The 23,408-nt window shown below is 38.4% G+C and overlaps 3 protein-coding genes across 6 annotated transcripts; 2 read left to right on the plus strand and 1 right to left on the minus strand.

The window, feature by feature from the left end:
* Positions 1–1,904: 1,904 nt before the first annotated feature.
* Positions 1,905–11,015, minus strand: LOC141913920 (uncharacterized). Of its 4 annotated transcripts, XM_074805139.1 has the most exons (5): positions 10,889–11,015; positions 7,184–7,261; positions 6,633–6,841; positions 4,062–4,642; positions 1,905–2,301 (listed from the first exon to the last, which is right to left on the minus strand). In XM_074805139.1, exons 3-5 carry the CDS (start codon positions 6,772–6,774, stop codon positions 1,990–1,992), a joined length of 1,035 nt encoding a protein of 344 aa, XP_074661240.1. In that variant the 5' UTR covers positions 6,775–6,841; positions 7,184–7,261; positions 10,889–11,015; the 3' UTR covers positions 1,905–1,989. The 4 variants fall into 4 exon arrangements, with proteins under 4 accessions (XP_074661240.1, XP_074661241.1, XP_074661242.1 ...); XM_074805140.1 differs by lacking the exon at positions 6,633–6,841; XM_074805141.1 differs by lacking the exons at positions 6,633–6,841; positions 10,889–11,015 and adding an exon at positions 8,195–8,274.
* Positions 11,016–14,820: 3,805 nt separating this feature from the next.
* On the plus strand, positions 14,821–16,426 carry LOC141913917 (protocadherin beta-13-like). The gene has a single exon (XM_074805135.1). It carries the CDS (start codon positions 14,839–14,841, stop codon positions 16,231–16,233), a length of 1,395 nt encoding a protein of 464 aa, XP_074661236.1. The 5' UTR covers positions 14,821–14,838; the 3' UTR covers positions 16,234–16,426.
* A 968-nt stretch (positions 16,427–17,394) lies between these two features.
* On the plus strand, positions 17,395–18,558 carry LOC141914209 (uncharacterized). Its single transcript, XM_074805476.1, has one exon. It carries the CDS (start codon positions 17,395–17,397, stop codon positions 18,556–18,558), a length of 1,164 nt encoding a protein of 387 aa, XP_074661577.1.
* Positions 18,559–23,408: the final 4,850 nt, after the last annotated feature.

Below are 23,408 nucleotides of genomic sequence, written 5' to 3' on the forward strand. Positions count from 1 at the left end.
ATACGTTTAATGACAAATCACTAGCAAGCATTACCACATTTTGTAGTAAGAGTTTAGAAAAAGACTTGCGGGGTCGTGGAGTGCGTTCGTTAACTAGTGTTAGGGTAAAAACGGATTCGTAATGTTGGTCACTTTTTTTATCACAATCTACACGTGCCAGCTGGAGACCTATGTACGTAGGCTTAATCAACCGTGACGTTTATCCAAAACGTAGGGATTAATCCAGTTATCGAAAGTGATAGAAATTAGATAGTACAAATGGGAGCGGCTCAATACTAATTTCAATTAGGATAACCTGATATAATACGTGTAATCGAATACATTTGCTATAAAATAGTGTGATGAAAGCATAGATTAAAGTGGGAAATTGAGCCTAATCGATCTAAAGCCTAGCGCACATCGACACTGCGATTGGAGACAACTAGTTGCAAGGCAGTTTTCGGCGCATGAGAGGAACTGGCTGGATACGATCAGTTGCTTGAATGTGTCGATGTGAGCGAGCTTACGATTGGTAAGCGTCCATCTATCTCCAGTTCCAGCCAGTTGCCCATGTTCTACTTTTGAGCAACTGGTTGTACTCAATCGCAGTCATATCCGTCGATGTGCGCGCTCTGGATTTCGACGATCAACACGCGCCATGCAGTTGCTGCAACTGACCGGTTGTAACTAGATTTCGATGTGCGCGGGGTAATCGTTCGGTAGCAACTAGTTGTCTCCAATCGCAGTGTCGATGTGCGCTAGGCTTAAGGGGTTTACAATAATATATACAAGTCGAATGAGTACAAAACAAGTGACATTTTTTACGCGCAATCCTATTAGGTCTACAATATACACTTATTATTGTGCTCATTCAAATCAGTTCACTGTTTCTATTGTGAATTTATTTCTTCCTCCCACCGTCATGAGTTTTCAGCTGCAAATGAATAATAAATCCCTTTGAAAGGTATTTACTCCATTGTTTTGCCACAACGTGATTGCCATTATGTCGCTGGTTTTGCCTATTTAAACGCCATTTATTCGATTATGCTTCAAACGAATGCACAGCATGGACCAATCTTTGATAGCTGTATGTTTGTCGATGGCAGTTTTCGTTGTGGGTTCGGGTAAGTTATTCATTCTGCATATATATTGCTAGGACGCATTTTCTTTCGTGATTCCCTTCCATGTAGTCGGTAATGACGTTTTTGAAAGTTTTGATGTTGTATTTTTTTTTTGTATTTCGTGGTGACCGATAGAGGGTGCAGAGGTAGCGATAAGCAGACCTGATTATGAAAGTTTGGTGAACATGGTAAATATTTAGCAAAATATTACGTCGTTTGCTAGTCTGATATGGCTGGTTGCTGATCTGATCATCACAGTAGTATTTATAGTGTTTTTTTTTCAATGATGCATCAATTAGCTTTCAACTTAGCATTCGTGTCAATCTTGAATCTAAGGTAGTAATCTTAATAGTTATTACCGTTTTATTTTCATTTTGTCCTTGCTGGATGCGAGTCTGATCATTATTATTACAGACATACGCACTTCCCCATAATACTTGGCCCGGTGGAAATATACGATACGCTTTTGACAGTTCCTACAGTAAGTTATTTAAAATAAGAGAACGAAACTGAAGGAAAAATCTCAAAGCAATTACAGGCTGCAGGTCTTTTACTGAAACATCGTTTTTCATAATTTATAAGAATAGATTGCATTGCCCAGTACTGTAATTGAAATGGTTTGGATAAACTGCGACGAAAGAAACGAATGAATGAATGAATGAATGAATGAATGAATGAATGAATGAATGAATGAATGCTTTATTCTGTCTAATAACAAATAATTGAAATACACATACAGTCAGCCCCCGATATACCGCCCACAAAAGCGTAACTTCAAGAGCCAATTCGACTCAATGAAAATAATTTTCATCCTATATTATTCATTTATTTCGTGATAATCTGTTGCAATCACTTCAAAAACACAGTACACCGCATTAACATATCGAATCTAATCAATTTCTAATTTCTTATCTGTATCACCATTGGGCCATTCAACGATCAAACCGATGAAGGCACTCTCGTAGCCGTTGTCTGCGTTGCAAATGTACCGTTGTACAGATTCGCGTTTCGCTGGTTTCAGACCATCGATTGTCAGCCTAGCTTTCGTCAGATTTCCGTCGTAAGTCGTCGCGATATGGGTGTTACCCGTCTCGGTCAATACGGTGCCTCCATACTCCGGCTGCCAGTTCGATGATGTCGTCGTTTGGTAAAATGTGATCACGGCCCTCGGTTCCGAAGTGACTTCGCATTCGAACGCGATCTACAAAACAGCACAAAAAAATAACATAATTCAGTTAGCGGGGCCAGAGCTAATGCTAGTAGGTCGAATGAAGTATTAATTTAAAAGCTGAAAATGATGAAAATCCTACAAGGAAAAAAGTTCATAAATGGGTAAGTTAACAATGCCATACTGAACCAAAATGAGTTTAGACTGGTCTTATGGTTAGATTAGCTTTAGTTCCAAACTGTGCTACGACTGATCTTAAGTCGTCAGATTGGCCATAGTACCAGAATAAAATTGTTGACGTATATACAGCGAAATGCGCTTTCTGAGAGGATCCTAGTTAAGGTCCCAGACACTCAATCAAAAAATTTCAAACGAAATTTACCAACGAAATAAATAATAGGGTCAATCCCTATTTTAAGATTAACGAAAAAACTCCGGAATCCAATTTGCAAAATATCGGTTCTCTTCATCGGCGACAATGAAAGACTCCACGTGAGTTACGTAATTGTAATTGAAAGTTAAGATCACGGGCGGTTATTGAGCTCCATGGCCCACGCATAACTTCAAAAAGTTAATTCGCAAATTAAGTCTTTTGTGGTATAGATGACATCGTTGTATGAATTTAAGCCATAGATAAATCATTTTTTTAGGACTTAAGGACCACAAATTTATACTATTTTTGATACAAACTGCGAATGTGCCAAAATATTTTTGAGTGTGTTTTTGATGAGTTTGTTTTGAAATTACAAAGAACATGTGAGTGGATGATCAGTCGGGAAGTAGATCAGGAATCTAGATGTGACAGAGAGAAAATCATTTAATTGTTAATTATTTAATTAATCTCCCCGGCCAGTTGGTCCTGAAATCTCAGTTGTGGATTGGGAGTAACTACGAAATATTATCGACCGACGATCAGAAAGATCCCACTCTGTGACATCTAAAAAATATCATCTAAAATGTGAGAGAATATGTAAAATATAGAAAATATGAGAGCAGATAAGGGAATGGAGAAAATGAAAATGACCGTATGGGATTGATGATTTTTGTTCTCAAATTATAATCAGAACGTTCGAGTGGACGATGGGTTTGAATTATGACAATAAGATCTCGTTCGGGTTGATGAGTTGTTTTTTTTTTTCATTATAAAATGGAGCATGAAAGTGCATGCTGAGTTCCAAGAATCTAGTCTTCTATTCTCGTTCGCCAGGGTCTGTTGCGAGAGAATAGCTAGAGGTTTTCGTAGGATTTGGTGTTTCGACTGATTGCAAGGGCGTATATTTGTGTAGCCTTTTCGTAGCTTTGTAAATATTTTGAGCGTGTTAGTGGACAGCAGTCGGTGATTCCTTTGAGGGCGTAGGTGTATGTTTGTTCATTTTGGCCTTGTCCCTCCTCATTTGCCATACGAACACTCTAGCAAGACTGCTTCGTTTCCATCGTTGGATTTCTGTAACATTTCACCCTCATTGTGTTCAATCGGCGTAACCGTATATATGCGGAAAAAAATTAGATCTGACCAGTAAAATATGTCGGCAATTCTAAATCGTCGGAATTGCCGACTAGAAAAACTGGTTGGTTATCTCGCTCGTTGATTTTCCCCGCTCGCAGAAGAATACTCGCTATGTACTAAGCCTGCAGGGATCTAATTTTACCTGTTCTGGAGTGGAGCCATGTTCTGTTGAACAAAAAATGCCGCAGGGCCGAAACGTCGTGTAACGAATTGCATTTTAAGGACCTTAAGGACACTGCGTCTTTTCCCAACGCAAATACTAAGTTCACCGAAAATATCCACTCACCTGATTCGTTGCGTTTCTATCGGCCAACAATATTTCCTTATCTTGCTTGCCACCGGTGAACTCGATCGGCGTGTAAACCCTCGTTTCAAACGACTTTCTCGCGAACGGCGCCTTGTATCCAGCTTCGACGGTGAACGAGTTATTCGCGTCATCGTCGGACCAGAAACAGACCCTGGCCGTCGTCAAATCGTACCCGCAGTAGGCGTCGCTCGTCAATTTCTCGGCGACGCCACGCTCGTCGGTTTTAAGCACTCGCACGTGCGGACGGGGCCATCCGTCGACCATCGCGTAGATCATATCGCCCGTTCGCGAGACCGGCACGTTGCCGTAGTACTCCAACGTGTCGGTGCCCGGCGAGTTTCTGATAATCCGCGGTATCGTTTTCGAGCTGTACACTTTCACGTTATTGACTTTACCCCAAGTTCCCGACCCGACCAAGTGATTGACAACGCAATGCGCGAAAATAAAATTGAACCCGAAAACAAAACAGTACATGCCTTCGTCGCTAGGTGTCGCCTCGCTGACTACCATTTCGGGTCGTACTACGCGCACCTTTCTCGAGCTCAACCAATTGAAACTCACTGAAAATAAAAATCGCAACTAGACTCATTATACTGCCCGTTTTTAAAAACGATCAAAATCCGAAGTAAACGATATATTTTCACGATCTGAATTTTCGGGATCCAGTACACCGCAGTTGTGAGTTACAGTCAACCTTAGTCGGGCTGTGATCAGGTAGTTTTCTAACTCACAACTCGGGAATGGAACATGATCGAAAATTGCTGTCGTCGTTATAAATATGAATGACACTGTGATTCGTGTACGAATCTGCGAAACAATCTTTTTGCCAGACGAGTCTTCCTGACGATGACTAGCCGAAACGTCGAAAATGAATCATATTAAAGGGTAACTGACACTCTTTTTAAATTTTGAAATTTAATGTATTCTATTGATCTATAGATTTTCAACCGTTCCGTTCAAAAATGTTTTAGTTTACGCGCAATTTGTGATTCTGTAACATGATTTTTGACCTCATTTCGTTGTTTACATCGCTTACAGCAGGTGCGCGCTGCAACGTCATTAAAGGGACATCTGAGAAATAGCGTCCATAGAAATGCGTTGAATTTTGGGGAAACTGCGTGTATTTTCTGTTATATCTCAATGCTAGTTTGTTTTACAGCTTTGAAACTGGCCAGGGAGGTAAAATGATCTATTGTCTACCGCATAAACCTATGAGCAATGAGTAATTTGAATGAGTAATTTGAATAGGCTATATCGATCAAAATGAAGATGCAGATTTCAATCCGCTGCTATGAAGCTATTAAAGTATACTATGCTAAGCTCTCAGCACTGTTACTGCTGCTCCATAGTTCACCTATAGTTCAGCATCACAAGCATGCTATACAACAGTGTCTTATAAGCACTCACAGATGTCCATCTCAATAAAGAATAAATAAATTCATATCCATTTACTATTTTTCATAGTCATTTAAGACTGATTGCATTTTGTGTGTTAAGGGTTGACTGTGAGCATATTATTTTCTTTATTGCATTTCTCTTTTTTTTCTTTTCTCTTTTGAGGGACCTGTTTTATACAAACTATTCCTTAGTTTCTACAGGCCCCTCCAGGTCTAATTTACTGTATTTTGTATTATGCTTTGTACACTATGCTGTAAATTATATTTGAAAAATAAAGTGTTCAAATCAAATCAAATCAAGACTAAGTAGGTAGTTTGAAAACTGACACTTCAAAACTCAACAAAAACTTTCAATAAATTTCTACAGCCTTTAAAACAAATATTCAAAGAGATAATGTTTTTCGATTCAAGTTTCACGCTGCGGAAGAGTTTTGATAGATTACATCACAAATCGTTCACAAACATTATTTGTAAGTTTTTAGATAGGATCGATGAGGAAATAATTTCGTGACCAAAGCCGCTACCAATTATACGAGGTGTATTTCAAGCGAAGAATTGAAATTATTCCTGCGGCTAATTTTGTCTAAAATTCATCAGTTCATTAGTCAAAATATCCTTGGTATTAGATCTAACCATGATCTTCAAACACGAAATGATTTATACATCCGTGTTCCTTGCTGTCTACTAGAAAATACCATGGATTGCTATTCAAATCCTATTTCTTGCGCTTACTTAGTTTGAACGGATGTGGTCCGTCCAAATTTCTTTTAATTTTTAATGTCAAGTAGGTATAGAAATTATGTTGAATTGCTCGTGTGGCTTATTCCCTATTCATCTCTATAGACAACATTTCCGAGCCAGCCATCTCTTTAGTGACATAGTTCTACTAATAGACACTGTACCACTCGTTCGGCAGAAGCAATGTATACACTGAACAGGTGCGCGAACATCAAAATCATCAATTCTGACTAGTTTGAATAGATTTTTCCCTATTTTGAAATCACCAAGCCTTATTGTACGCTGTTATTTAGTGTAAAAAGTAGAAAATCTCTAAAAAAAAGTGTCAGTTACCCTTTAACTCAGGGAGACATTCTGTACTATTTATTCTTAGAGCATCAATTCAGCTTCATCCCAAGCGGTCGCTGATACCGACCAATATTTTTCACGAAGTTTCCACGTCCACCGCGCCTGAAACCGCGTTTCGACCATAGTCCGTGCCAGCTCGAATGGTCGATTTTCTCGTTCCATTTTATCGACATTTCGGTGACGAGCGAATATGCCGAACTCCGTTGCATGTTCTGCAATTAACACGATGCATGCCGTATTGTTCGTAACAATGCTGCGTCTTCGCCATTCGTTGTGCTAATGATAAATCGTTGGGAAGAATGATTTTACTGAAATTTGCATATAGATATTTTCCATGGCGAGTGCTTTTTCTGCGAAGAAAATAAATGCTCGTCGATAATCGACATGAATTGGTCGCACGGTTCATCGGCGCCGTCTCCGATGAATAATAATGGTGCAACCTGAGCGAGCCTTAGTCGCATTTGTATAAGTCGTCAACATTTTAATGAAGCTTTTTTCTCTTATTTTCTTCCGTTTTATATTTTTGATCACTGAAGTCGCCACCATTTGTATTTTTAGTTCCATTTACTAAGTATAAGTTATCATTTGCTCAAGTCGTGATTTGAACCTTCTACGAACCTTCTTGGCTTCACCGATGTGAACTAAAACGATCGATACGATAAGTAACTTGTAGTAGATCATCATTGTTGGTAAAACCTGAAATAAGATAGAGCCAATTTATCAAACATAAACCATTCAAAGAGCATATATTTTGGCGAATCTGTCCAAAAAGGTATGTTCGGGAATACTGATATCGTCCGCGTTATAATCATTGACGAAACACTCCGTGTCCGGGTTGTAAAAACAATATAAAATCTACGGACACCAAGAATAAAAAGAGTGGACTGTTTCCTTGAGCTAGCGTTGTTTATTCAACGTTTCGACAATATCCTAATAGGTATCCTCAGGAATGTTGTCCTCATTATAACCATCGATGAAACACTCCGAGTCCGTGTTGTAAAGACAAAATAAAATCTATGCACACTGACAATAGAACGTTTTGTGAAATGTTTTTGTGAGCTAGAAGTTGATATCAACGTTGGGACTATATTTTGACTATTCGACAATTCCCAGTGTATGGGCGACAAAAGTAGAACATGGGCAACGGGCTGGAACTGGAGATAGATTGACGCTAAGCTAGCTCAAATCTACACGTTCGAGCAACTGATTGTATCCAGCCAGTTATTAACCTCGAAAGGAATTACCAGCGAAAAGTTTCAGTTTCAGTTTCAAAGTTTTTTCGCGGATCTTTGAGAAAATAAGCTTAGAAAAAAAGAATAACTTTTAATATCAGGACAGTATTGAATCCTAAATTACATGTCAGCACATGTGGTGACATGTATAATTTGTAACACGTTTAATCGCAATTGATACGTTTAGATACATTGATCCAGACTGCCCAGCGAGGCGGGACTTGTTCCTTTTCCCAAACTGGAACTTCCGATTATCTCGACAGTCCATGGACCTCGTGTCTTTTAAACTTGCTTTCATGATGCGAACATCTACGTAAGTTATTTTGATTCCCGCGGCCCCGATACATAATCGAAGACACAAATGTCCGAGAAGGTGCGAAAGTGCAATAACACTCACCCTGATTAACAATTAGGGATTGCGATTGAGCATTCTCAAGAAGTTTGCATGTCGCGATTTTATTTCCCACAAAGGATTTGCGCACGCGCAGCAATGAATGATATAGCAATGAGAACAACCGCAATTATACTATATCCACACAGTGTCGCCCCTTGTGTCGTTTAGCCGACATTACATAATTTGACGTTACACTTAGACATTTTGACGGTGAACTTTTGCAGATTTTTAAGGTAATTTTCGCCGATACCAGTGCTATATCTCTCTTGCGCTGTGTTATCGCAATGGGTCGAAAAAATATAAAAGCATTATTCTTTATGTAATTGTTCATAATGAACGTAAATGCACGCGTGTCTGGCTGGTTGGCAAATTATTCATGCCAATTTCCGTTGTAAATTGCGTAATTATTGCCCGATGTTATCAGAAATTGGTTGACGTGCAATGATCGACACGAAAACAAGCCCCCAATTCAACCCAATTGCGCATGGTTCGGAAAATAGCGTTTCATTTTTGATATTGCAAATAACAATGGTGCTGGTTGGAACAATGAAGTTTGCACAATCGGTAATAATAATAATAGTTTACTTGTGCAATTAATGATAACGTATAGTGGCTGTGGGCGTGTATATCGGAAAAAACTGATTTTATCCAGATCGTTCATTCATTAGATTAAGTTTATCGCATACGTCATGTATTTGATATCAGTTGTTGAAATTATATTGATCCGCAGCTAAATTCTATTCTCAAAAAGATGAAACGATCTAATACGTATATGCAGTTGTCTCGGTACGTTTTGGTAAATACATCGTTTTTGTTGTGTATCGTAAACAACTGCCCGCCTTAATGGTTGTTCGTCTCGAACGTTTATCTATACTTGTATCAGGCGAGGTGTCTAAATTTTTGACGGCAATTACGGTGCTACGTGTAGTTATGAGAGGAATTCGCAACTGGTAATGAGACATTATAAAATAAACCTATGAAACACGCCGACCCTTAATCTACCAATAAATCGATCATTAAGAGTAATTCGTATTATTGTATTTACCAGAAGTGGACGTTTTTGTGTGTTTCAATTTACATATGTACTTATTATGGAAAAATAACGTAAGCGAGAAAGATGATATTTCGGCTAATATCATCTATTACTGTTTAGACAAAATTGAATATTGCTCGTTATGGGAATTGTGGTTATTGTATAAGTTTTAAAATGAACGAATTTGAGGGTTGGAATAGCAACAAATTCGAGGGTTGGAATGGCAGTATGTAATTGTATCGGTGCGGTTGAGAGGCCACAGGCACTTAGATATGGTCTTTGTGACCGTGTTAGTAAGTAAAAATTGGGGGTTTGATGCCAGAAGGATGAAGTTTGAGGCTAGGTAGGTTTTTGGGTAATATACTAGAAAATCTTTTTCTATATAAATGGGGGTTTCATACGAGAAGTATGAAATATGAGACTAGTTTGGTTTTTGGGCAAAAATGTTGGGTATTTTTTTTCTATATTAATGATGAATGATAATACACTTGAAAATCGTGATAGATTCTGCCATTTTCTCCGAATTTCTTAAAACTTCGATTTGAAATTTGCAATTCCACATAAGTTTATGCCAAAAATTCAACATTTTTTCGCAGGCGTCAAATGATTTATTACAATTAATTTTCTTGTTATACTAAGGAAAGAGATAAAAATATTAAGTGTAAACAATGTACAGATGAAATATTTGATATGAAAAGATGTATAGGTTGTGGTGAATTAACAAAATATTCGAAATTTCATAAAAGAAAAGGGTCGTTTAAGGATGGTTTAGTTTATAAATGTAAAAGATGTGTTCGTGAATTGCAAAAAGATTGTAGAGAAAGGGTAAAAGAATATAAAGAATATCTTAAGTGTTTAGATGAGGAAAAAATGATTATGAATATTGTGATCAATGTAAGCAGTCATCACCTTTAGTTTGTTTTAAAATTCAATATAAAATATCAAGAATTTGTGAATGTTGTATTGAATTTAATAAATCTAATTCGATTTAAAGAATATTTAGGTAGACATGCATGAGGTTAGGTAGGTAAAATATATCAAGTAGAAATGAGGTTGGGTAGGTCAAAAAACCTTTGGTAAATTCCTTTTATATAAATGCAGAGAAATCAAACCAATGGAAATAGCAATGAAATATCCTCAATGAAATTGAATGAATTAAATGCAAGATTCGCGCCCAAAAAAATAAGAATTTAAATTTGAAAAATTAAATGAATTATCAGTAGATGATGAATATCATATTGATAAACAAGAAAAAATTGATACTACATACATCATGAAGGATTAAATAGCAAGCATAAATGTAGAACTATATTAGCTGAAAGATAGATGCAATTAACAGATGAAGAATTAGTTGAGTTAAGTAATAATAATGTTTATTCGAAATATAATGGAAAAGATGAAGATGGTTGCCATTTAATAGAATTTATTGAACCTGAATGATAACATGTAACCGAAATAGATTAGATATCAAGTAACCGAAATGAATTAAATATAAAAGTAGTGAGATATTGATTTAAAATTAATTTTGTAAATATTGTTTTCGAGTTTAGCTCTTTTTGATGAAGAAGTGAAGTATCATTCAGATTTAATTGTAAAAAATCTTTAAAATAAATGCAAGATAAATTAAAAGTATATAGAATATATGTTGATTCTAGAAAACTTACAAATTGTTGTTGTATCTCCTGTATTCCTGAAGATGACTGTTAGGATATAGTCGAAACGTTGAATAAACTACTACCTCAAAGTAACATTTTCGGGTTCTCTCTACATCGCGTCGACACGGATATAGTGTCTCTTTAGTTTTAGACAACTCCGATGGTACACTAAACGCGGCGCCACTAGTGCTTGTAACTCATTCATTCATCCGAGCAATACAAAATTTCCCACGCCCCAGCCCACGAAAATGAGGGCATTAATCAAAGATCCGCCACCATAGCTCTCTGCTCGCCCACCCATTGATTATTCATGAGAAATTTCAGTATTCAACTCGCAGCAGTTATCGCGGAGATGTTCAAGAGGTTACTCTCACGTTCTGAGTCATTTTGATAAGTCTAAGCTATGCTATCCGGGAAGTGTAAAATATTTCTAAGTAAAAATCTTACATATAATGAATTAAATTATTTGAAATCAGGTGATGTTATAAAAACCTTCAAACTTCATGAAGTCGCAAGAATAGCAAGGATTAATGATGCTTTATCTGAAACAATAATTAATGGTTCTTCAAAATTGTGCAACCATTTTTTACCAATAAACGAAGAAAATAAATTAAATGATGAATTAAAAAATTATTATTTCGTTATAAACGAATTAAATAATTGGGTTGGCTATTCATCATTTAAATTAGGAGGTTTTATGTTACTTTTTTCAACGGGCATAATTACATTTTCGAATAAAAAAAACTAACAAAGTAGTAGTGATGAAACAAAGGGAATTTCTCAACAAATAAGTGGAGAATGAGAAAAGTGTTAGCCTAGCTCCTGGTGAAAAAAAACAAGATCTAATAAACAACTTACTTGGGCTAAAGAAATAGGAAGAAGATCTACTGAATTTTAAAAGAAATTAAAAAGAAAAAATTAAATGAACGTGCCAATGATATCAATGTTAATAGAAATTTTAATGAATACTTTTATCTAACAACTGTTATATTAATATTTGGGTGTTTTTCTTGTTATTGCGTCGGTATTCCAACACGCTTCACGGGCTATCGGTTTTCGCGCCTTTTTAGTGGGCGTTTACTGTACGTTTTGGACTTGCGTGTTTACATTCTTGGTCATGGCACACACGCACGCTGTAAGCAATACATGCCGATTTTGTATACATAGTGTAAATAAAGTTCCGTTAATCAAACACCAGCCATTCGTCTATATTTCAGGAGAAGTAAATGGTATCTCGAAAAATGTCATCTTCAGAAGAGAAACTCCAGTTTGAAGGGAAACAGAACGGGAATCAGACGACCAGTAACAAGGTATGTCAACGAACTCGATCGTTTAGTGCCTGCCCATTCCGATGATACCAGTTTGCTGGAGGAGATTACATCGAAATTAGAATCGAAATTCCATGCCTTATCGTGTAACCAACAAAAAGAGTTTGTCGGTGTTATTATTTTTTTGAGCCTTTCTATCATAATCATATATTTCAATGTTTAAATTGTATATTTTTCGTAGATATTGATTGAAATTGATGATTTGGGGAAAAATGCTGGATTCGGGCATCAATGGCGGCCATCTTGGATTTATGCAAATTAGGGTCAAAAGACAGGTGCACCTGTGTGTGTCGACATCTTAAATGAATTATGTGGATGTTATCTATTTGTGTGCAAAAAGGGGACATTTGTACTCCATTTTGCAGCTTCAGGTCATTTTTTAGACTTAGCAAGCCCACTATATAGACCCCAGCGAGTTAGAACCGTGCAGGGCGGATCATGAAACCTACGAAAAATCCGCAGATGAAGCGTTGTGGAGAGCACGGGCGCTAATACGCGAAATAAAACAGGGAAATATACCCTACCGTTGCGTCCCAACTAGTAGTTTCAGTTCGACGGTAAAGTTGCCGAAACTTACGTAACCGAAATTCAATGGCGATCCGTTACAATGGAGGAATTTCTGGGATTCGTTTGATGTCAGTTGTTAATAAATTCGCGTATTTGAAATCGTGTTTATCGTAAACGTGTTGCCGTGTATTTCTGGGTTGTCCGCATGCATCAGGAGATAGTTACAACCACGCCGTAGAGTCGTTCGATTTGGAAATCCGCAAAAGCTCGTAAAAATTCATACGAAAGCGCTCCTTAACATTAGGAACCGGTTATCATCTGTATCGGAATTACGTTCATTTTACGACAATATCAACATCAACGTTCGTTCGCTCGAAAGCCTATTTGAGTGTAAGGAAGCGTATTAAGCCGTCTAGAAGTATGAGAACCCAATATTTTTTTGAAAAAGTTTTTTTTCGAAATTAATTTCGCAAAATCTGAGGGCTTGAAATTTATTAAAGTCGCATGGAAAGAGTAAAGGAAACAACCAGATTCGTACGTTGATTTGTTAGTGCCGATTCTCCTCGAAAAGTTGCCGTTATCTACCGTCCAAAATATATCGCGTGTTCGACAATGCGTCGATTGGACATTGGTTGATCTTCTAGCATGTCTAAAAAATGAAATTGATGCCTTAGAATTATGTAGCTGAGATTATTTCATTTTAGGAGCGAAACAAAGTTCTTTTGTAGCTACTGGCACAATTACTGGTAAATCTAGGCATTATTCATTTTCCAATAGGAAATGTGTTTACTGCACAGGTCACTCTTCAAACAATTGTATGAAATATAGTTCAATTCTGGCTAGAAAACGTATGATCAAAGATCAAGGATTGTGTTTTAATTGTTTGCGAAATGATCACGATATCAAAAATTGCATATCTGATTCCGGGTGCAAAAAGCGTGACTAACACCACACTAGTAATATGTGAAGGGTTTGAAGTAAAAAGATCGGGTCTTGTAAATTGGCCAGATTCAGGTTTATATCACTTCATTCCAGAATTCTGACGATAGCTCAGTCTTATTGATCGAACGCGAACACGACACAAATAAAGTTAAGCGAACTGATTCAAAAAACATTTCTAGAAGTGTAGTCAACACACAGTTAATGCTTCAATTCGATTCTATCAAAGACCGCATTTCGGGTTGTATTTACTCGCATGATTCCGGAGTTCTTTTTGAGACGACGGTTCACAGCGTAGACTATCTTTAAAGCAAATAATTTCTTGCTCGGATGCCACGCACCTGGCGCAACACTGCCGGCTGTCTTCGTACGTCGTCCAGCATCAAATCTCGTATCTATTCAAGAAACAAACCTTGGATAACTATATATTAACTATATAGAGAAACTTCGTTAGAAATAACAGCAATTCATTATTACAACTTTATTATCACTTCATTATTATAGTATTCATTATTATACAATAGTACAATTATAATTATTATTATTATTATTATTATTATTATTATTATTATTATTTTTATTATTATTATTATTATTATTGTTAGCATTATTACTATTAATAGCATTATTTACATAAGTATCACTGCACATTCCCCTTCACTCTGCACAAGGTTCCAGCGCCTTAATTTTAAGTACAGCCTGTTGGCTGGCACTGGATACCTCGTAACCGTACTATGTTATTTGTTAAAAGTATTAACTGTTCTTGCGATTATATGTATCATGGTTTACGAAAATAAATTATCATTATTATAGTTACAGGGCATCTCCCCTTATGGTAGAACCCCCGCTCGGAGATGTCCGTTTCTCGAATTGTATTTATGTGTGTACATAGATTATCTATAATTAGAGAGAATAAAGCATTCATTCATTCATTCATTCATTCAAAAAAGAAGTTGAAAATATATAAAAATGATCGAATACTGAATTATGAGATTATTGTGTCTGTACGATTGCTCCCGGCTGATGTAGACCTTAATTACGCGAAGCGATGCTTAGTAAATTGTTGCAAATTTTTGTAAAAATTACAAGTAATCAACATAGAATTAGTAATCGACAGTTGTATATAAAGTGAATACAGTGTGCTGTTTGAGGCAGTGAGTACAGTATTTCACACAACAGCGAAAGATGGAGCGTTCACGACGAAGTTCTACGGTCTCATATCTTGCCGTAATGGTTTTCACAGCCGGGGTCGCTACTTCAGCATCTGCGCCTCGAGATGACGTTCGTTGCGGATCGACTGCGTACGTCACGTCCGTAAACGAGGATCGACTGGCAGGATTTATTGTCATACGATTGAGAGGCGGTTTTTCGTATAGAATCAACTCCGACGCATCGGAACAAGTCAAACGAACATTTTCTGTGCAGTCCGATTCGGGTTATGTCGTATTGACGAAAGAGCTCGATTACGAAACAGAAAAACTGTACTTTATTCCAGTCGACGTGTCTAGCGCTATCGACGATAACTCAACGACTCGACTACAGCGATTCGACAACAAGAACGTAACGACGGTTTCGGTAATAGTGCGTGTAAACGACGTCAATGATAATGCGCCCGTTATTACTGTCAACGCTTTCGCGTCGAGTGGACTGATCGAAGTAGCGGAGGACGCACCTGCGGGCACATTTTTAGCGCAGATACTGGTGACCGACGCTGACAGCGGGATGAACGGCCGATCCGATTGCAGTTTGGACGCGGTTTCCTACGAAGTGATCAGAATGAATCGCGACGAGTACAGACTGTTCACCCGCACGCGTCTAGATAGAGAGAAGAGGTCGAGTAATCAAGTTGTATTTACTTGCACGGATCGAGGTATTTCGGGTAGGTTGTCGCGGAGAACCCTTTCAATCTACGTGTTGGACGTAAATGACAATAAACCGATGTTCTCCAGATCCCTATATTCAGGAAATATACACGAGAATCGATTGGATACAACTCCAGTTATAATAGCTGAAGCGGTCGACGCAGATTCAGGCGCGAACGGTCGCGTAAGCTACAGGATATCAGACGAATCGGGACTGTTTTCGATCGATGCTCAACACGGGTTTATATATATTCACAGTCGTCTGGATCGCGAAGTGAAGTCCACGTATGGGTTTCAAGTTATCGCCACTGATTCCGGGGAACCTCGACACACATCGACAGCTACCGTCAAGATCGACGTAGTCGATGAAAATGATAACGCGCCGGTTTTTTCGCACGATAACCTGCAATTCAGTATCAGATCGAATGCTTTGATTAACGCTACAGTCGGTCACGTGCGAGCTACGGATGCGGATGAAGGTCGAAATGCAGAAATAACTTATAGTTTGTTACCTACTGATGATCGGAATGCACGTTTGTTCGCCGTTTCTCCTAAACTTGGCGCCATTACGATTCGATCTAGGCTCGACCTTGGAAAACCTCAAGGCGAATATAAGCTGCAGATAATAGCCAAAGACAACGGACGCCAGCCAATGACGTCCTCTGTCTCAGTCCGAATCCGCGTCATCCATCCTCCGCAAACTAGAGTCGAAACATAAATCCGGGCAGTACCATAAAACCAACTGTCAGTAGTTCAGCTCAAACGAACTGAGCTGAATCTATTCTGAACTTACAACATTATCTATTGGATTCTATTGTGTTAATATGTTAATCAACCTCTATGATTTTATAATGTTCAATCAACCCTTCCGCCATTACTGGTTATGTTGTTGATATGATAACAGTTTTCATTCGGAATTAAATCACATATACACGCATAATCAAACAGTTATTTCTTAAAGTCTAATCGCGGAGGATTTCTAAGTACGGTCCTTCCTTACGGAAGCGATAGGGGCCTCGAGATGTCGCATTCCAACTCGACAAGTCGTCATATTTATGTCGACATACCGCGATATATCGCGTCAAGTCGACACGAATATGTCGACATTTCGTGACGTTTTCACGACGAATTTCGCTTTTTCGTCCATTTTCCACGGGACAAGCCGTCATTTGAAGACACTTCGAAATGTAAGATGAGGGCGCCAGTAATATGACGACTAAGTCTCAAGTCGTCATGAATATGTCGACTTGTCGCGAGGAAAGTGGTCGAGGTAACGAAATATGTCGTCAAAACGTCACGATATGTCGACATGTTCATGTCGACTTGACGCGACATATCGCGATATGTCGATATAAATATGACGACTTGTCGAGTTGGAAGGCGACATCTCGAGGCCCCTTATCGCTTCCGTACGTACGCCCCGGATCGAAGATCTCGCTCGAAATCATAAATTCCGATTCGACGATGAACGCTAAAAATGTATATCGACTGATTTCTGAGAATAATAAGATACTAATATATATGTATATATATATATAGATATATATATACAATCAGCGATATCTGAAATTTTTAAACGAAATTCTCGTTTTGCTATAGAGACGAAAGTAATCGATAGTCCACGAATGCATTCCGGAAAAAAGTAATTGATTACTAATTGATGTAGACTAAGTGAAGTAATGAATGATGCATTGCAATTTTCTATATCTCGACGTAAGTTCGCATTTGACTCGGTTCAGTTCGGTGGCTCGACGTTCATTCGTGAGAGTATCGATATTGTTTTGAACAATCGCTAAAAACCGATATGCGACTAGTATTTACGTATAGTTCAACCTCAGAGGTTTAAACCGATCGTTCGTATAGATTTGAACAGCGAACGATGGCTAACTATCGGTCTGAGACTGAAATAACGGCTTCGGAAAATGTATCGGTCGGCGCTCAGTTTCTCGACCTCAACGGATCGGACCTGACAACCACCACCACTGAGAAGGCGGGATTCGTACCTGGTTCGCGGTGTAAATACATCCATCACTCCGATTACAAACCGCCTCACGAAAATCTCTATATACAGATCACTATTTATGTAATCGTCAGCTTCGCTTTCTTCGGTTTCGGCGCTAATTTGCTGTCGTTTACGATTCTCAGCAAAGAACGTTCGAACAACACCAGTATATTCTATTTGAGATGTTTGGCTGTTGCGGACATGTTTATCTGTTTGTCTTATATCGTCTTCGACTTTCAGTATCAGCTCTATAGTCACACATTGTTACTGGACATGACTGCTGAAATAAACCACGCTATGAAGCGCATGTATTCGTACACTCGAAACTTTCGACTTTTGTTTTCTGGTGTCAGTGATCTGATAACGTTGTTAATAGCTATAGACAGATATATCGTCGTTTGTTGGCCCCTGAAAGCTGCTGGAATTGTGAGTATGAAGAAAAGTTATACCTGCATAGTGTTCGTAGTGGCGATTACAATAGGCGATCAGTCTAGAAATTTCTTTAAATATTATCCTCGTCGCTCCCGTAATCCGTGCACCGGACACGAGAGATGGGCTCAAAAATTTACTCCATTCGCTAGAAATAAATATTTGAGATATTTTGAAGTTTTCGTCCACGCTCCCGCATTCACTATTATCCCGACAGTGATCGTTGTTCTGATAACTATCCGATTGATTTTCACGTTGAGACGCGCAGGAGCAGCGAGAAAAACAATGTCTACTACGAATAATCAAACTTCTAACAGCAGCAGCAGTAGCAGCAGTGACCGTAGTTTAACTCTGGTGTTAGTTCTCATTTCATGTTTTTATTTACTGAAAAAAGCGTTTCTTCTCAACGCGGCAATAGGTAATTTACATACAACTATAAACGGGAAAATTGGAAAAGGCTTCATACCGAAATTTTTGAATCTCATTATAAATATAGTTAGAATGATCGTGGCGTCTTCTAATTTCGTCATTTATTGCGCTTCGAGGCGTCGCTTTCGTGATCAACTGAAAGCGATGTTTTCGATGAAAAAAGCAGTGACGAATAAACTCTAAACAATATCTTCGATCACGCCTTTCTTCGTGGAGCCATTGACATATAGTCTCCGAACTTACTGATGAACGCAACTATTACCCTGTCATCCATTTCGATAAAATCTACGACTTTTAGGTCTATCGCGCTTTCGTCTACATCAGTAACTACTACGGTTATATCCATTAGGTTAAACTGACTCTTTGAGAGAAACGTTTTCGTTTCGGTGTCAAAATGTGGACACTATGCAGTTACTGGTTGCGAGCTGAATTAGTTTTTGAATGATTTTGCTTGCGTCTAGTATGTGTTCGTCCGGTTCTTTCAAAACTTCGGCGTGCGGCAGTTTTTGCCGCGCAAATTGACCCAAAACTAAACTTGAGGGAATCATCCCTGTTTAGCACGTTCGTTGGTGAATTATCCATGTTCGAATAGATTCCAGAAGTTGCGAGAATATTGTTTTTCAACGGAGCACGGGAAATGCGTGACTTTCAAAAAGACGCCGTTTTCGATATAATCTTTTCGATTCTCATCTTGCTGGTGCTTTTTTCCGGGTCGATGATGCACGCTTAAAATATATATCGACGTATTTATGAGATTAGAAGATACTAGTACAATTATGATCGCCGATATCTAAAACTTTTTAATCGAGATACTAGGTAAACTGGATCCGACAAGTTCAAACCAACATTTCATCACTTGAATCTGAATCTATTTTAATATGATCGTTAACTCCCTAACAGCCAAAAACCCATCGAAACACGATTCATTAAAGTAAGGCTTTCACGCTTTACTATATTTCTCAATGTAGCTATTTAAGATATCATTCCACACCTCGAAACGTGAGTGACGTTTTTACTATCAACTCCGATCAATGTTTAAAACGTCGCTCTGACGTTATACGGTAAGATAATGGTCGGTTAGAAGTTCGCTTCACGAAAAAAATGCATGTCTAATACTGAAAGACAAGTTTGGGCGTCAACTGTAGAACTGCAGTGTTTCGACTTCTCATATATCAGCGTCAGCGCGCATTGAGACTCTGTACGGTCTAGTGGATTGTTATACATTTCGTTTATAACCGGGATCATACCGGGTCTCTGAAGATTTACCGATTTGAAAGCTAAACCGATTGTTTCTCCGTTAACGTCCAGTGACTGTGTAATGTGTGAAGGTTGAAATGATGTCTCCAGAAAATGTATCGGTTGGCGCTCGGTTTCTCGACCGCAACGGATCAGACCTGACCACCGCAACTGAGAAGGCAGGGTTTAAACCTCATTCGCGGTGTAAATACATCCATCACGCCGATTACAAACCGTTTCACGTGAATCTGTATCTACAGATCACAACTTACGTCGTTTTCAGCATTGCTATCTTCGGTTTCGGCACAAATTTACTGTCTTTTATCATTCTCAGTACAGAACGTTCAAACAACACCAGTATATTCTATTTGAGATGTTTGGCTGTTGCGGACATGTTTATTTGTTTGTCTTATGTCGTATTTGACTTTCAGTATCGTCTCTACAGTCACACATTGTTACTGGACATGACTGCTGAAATAAACCACGTTATGAAGCGCATGTATTCATACACGCAGAACATTCTGCGTTTAGCTTCTTCGATCAGTGATTCGATAACATTGTTAATAGCTATAGACAGATATATCGCTGTTTGTTGGCCTCTGAAAGCTGTGAGAATTATTACTTCAAGGAGAAGTTATTTCTACGTTATTTTTGTTTCATTTTTTTCTGTTTGTGAATTCTCGAACAATTATTTCAAGTATAAAACTACGAATTATACCCGTAATCCGTGCACCGGACACGAGAGATGGACTCAAAAACTGACTTCATTTGCTAAAAACATTTATCTTAAGTACTACGAGGTGTCTTTTCGAGCTCTGCTGTTTACGATAATCCCGACAGTGATCGTGGTTCTGATAACTATCCGATTGATTTTCACGTTGAGACGCGCAGGAGCAGCGAGAAAAACCATGTCCACAAATAATCAAACTTCCAACAGTGGTAGTGGAAGTGACAGTAGTTTAACTCTGACGTTAGTTCTCATTTCAAGTCTCTTCCTAATGAAGAACGCGTTTAGTCTTGTAGCATCGATCCAAAATTTAATTCTAACTCTGAATGGAAAAATTGGAAAAGGCTCCCCGGCGGCAGTGTTGATCCAAATTCAAAATGTAGTGAGAATGATCGTCGCATCTTTTAATTTCGTCATTTATTGCGCATCGAGGCGTCGCTTTCGAAATCAACTGAAAGCGATGTTTTCGACAGAAAGAGGTAACAGCAAATAAACTAAACGAAAAGTCAACCCTTGTTATATCGACGACGTAACCAATGTAACCAGGCTTCGTGCTTCTTTTTCCAGTTGAAAAAAAAATCGCGACTAACGCCCACGCCTGAAGAGAGTAAACAAGATATGAAGAACGCAGATTAGATATATTTTTGAACGATTTAAGTATAAACAACAAACGAGTTGTAATTACGATATGTCTTCTACGATGCCGCCTCCTCGGCTGAGAGCATCAACTTCATGTAAACACCGTCGAGCCGCAAATGTCGTTAATCTGGTCACATATGTTGCTATATGCTCTTTCCCCGTGAAGGAAAGAACAAACAGCAGTTGTCTGTTCGGCCTATACGAGCATTCACCTCATGAGATGATTGCTCGTAGGTTCACTGTTCTGGGAATCCCGGCATATCGATATCAATAATCCCAACACGTCGTGGTCGATTTAACTTCTTTTGAATGCGAAGACTCGCTATGCGGGCGAGACCGCCACTCTTCGCGGGAAAGACTGGAAAATTGATACTGACCATTAAAGACGCCGATGATTCTAACGCGCTGTTATATTTTACCGATTCAAGTAATCTCATAGTTTCATCCTCATATCGTGGGTTTTCCAATGTTAGCGAGTACAACTATAGAGAAACTAGTTTCAATGTCAAAACAAAACTTTCATTAAGCTAAATATTCGTTTATGGAATTGAGCTTTTGATACTGACCACTATAGACCCCGTTCGTTCTAACGCGCGTCATCTATCGCCGTTACATTTTTCAGATTTGGTATCGACTGCGTTTAGACTCCCGATTAATTTCGATTCAATTTTGAAATTAGTGATTTAGTTTATTGTTTGTATCATCAATCAACAACTGACGAATATAGTTACAGCGTGGGGGGAATGTTGCATAAATCGGCATGTTTCTCTTGATATCACGAAGCTCGACCGTGCAGTCCGCCGTCACTTCACGCAGAGCCGCTGCATAGTCAAAATACTATGAAGCAGAAAACCCGTTATTACCGCTTTTAAGCTATTTCAGTTAAGATTAGCGCGCAAATCGGTTTCACTCGATCGGAGAGATTGTAATACTTCTGGAAGAATTCAAGTGAACGAGTAGCTAGCTGTTCGTAGTCGAAAGTGATAGGACATGTATTGCATCGATGTTTAAGAGGGGAAAATACAAGGCAGAAACTCTGTTCTAATATTAAACGGGTATTTCTTAGGAGTTCAAAACGGGAAACTTGGATAAATGAATCGGAGTTTCGGAGTTCTTCTTTAAGTCAACTGTAGAACGCGGAATTGGCACTGACGATCGATGTTCTTCGCTGTGGTTGGAACCGGGCATTCAATCAATCACGACCTTGAACTTCTTCACCCTCGAAACATAAACGGTAAACGAGCCGATCATTGATTTATTTACTCGCAGTTTTATTGAATCTAATCATAACACGAGATTTGACGACTGAGTTACAAATATAAATTCAATTCGAGATGTTTCAGAGTCAGTCAGTAACCTGACTGCGGTTCCGTTTCATAATCGCATCTTTCCCAAAACCGCCACAAGTGTATCCGATTATGTCACCAACGATTAGGAACAAAATGCTTTACAATTACGGCTGCAACACTCAGCATTATTGTTACAAATATCAGTTACCATTCGGCAACCTATATTTCGGAAAAGTATGCGATAAAATGGCAGTTTGAAGTAAGACAACATGTTTTTTTGTGTGTAAACTGCAGAAATAAATGATCCCTTGACCCCCGATGTCGGACAAAAAAATCTGTACGCGATTTTAAGTAAATACATAGATGTCCGAACAATTAAATGGTTTTTATGTCGAATCGTAATTAGTATGAATACTATCTTCGAAACGAGGTAAACATCTACTAAATGTCTACAGAGAAGTGCCACTAATTTAGTTTTAGAAATGTGTTTTAGGGACAAGTTTTAGAAATCATAAGAAATTGTGTGTATAATCTTCCCAGTCTAGTCGTTACTCACCTTCTGCGAATGACGCGGCACCGACCACAATCACGACAATAGAGCATACACGATGTATGATAAAAGCGAGCATTTTCAACGCCTGAAATTCGATTTCGAAATATCAGCATATTAGCATTTTCGGATATATCACATACTCAATAGTAGTATTCAAAACAGTTTTCAAAAGTCTTTCAGATAAAGAAAAAGAAAACTGGTCATAGATATTGTTCTAAGCAGCGAGCGATAACGGGTTTTCTGCATGTTGGTGGTTTGAATGTCGTGAAGCGTGCGGAGTTTCATTAATTAGTCTCATCAGTTCGCCAGTGTGATTACAAAGTTAATAATCGAACCAGTGCAAATGTTTTCGTAACGTTGGATCAGTCGTTTAGTCGATTCAATGATATACGTTGTACATTTTTGTAATTTCGTGACTTTCTGTGGCTGAGTGTTTCTCTGGCCCCGAGTTCGGGGGGAGGGGCACCAGACTCAACGAACGCAAGTTTCTGTCACTCGTGTCCATGTGCGATGGCTTTATATGTAAATATAGATAAATCAGTGTGTTTATGTGTTGTGCACGAGAACCGTTTGATCAAATCAGTTCTTC

The sequence above is a fragment of the Tubulanus polymorphus genome, chromosome 12 (assembly GCF_964204645.1).
Source record: "Tubulanus polymorphus chromosome 12, tnTubPoly1.2, whole genome shotgun sequence".
NCBI classification, from domain to species: domain Eukaryota; kingdom Metazoa; phylum Nemertea; class Palaeonemertea; order Tubulaniformes; family Tubulanidae; genus Tubulanus; species Tubulanus polymorphus.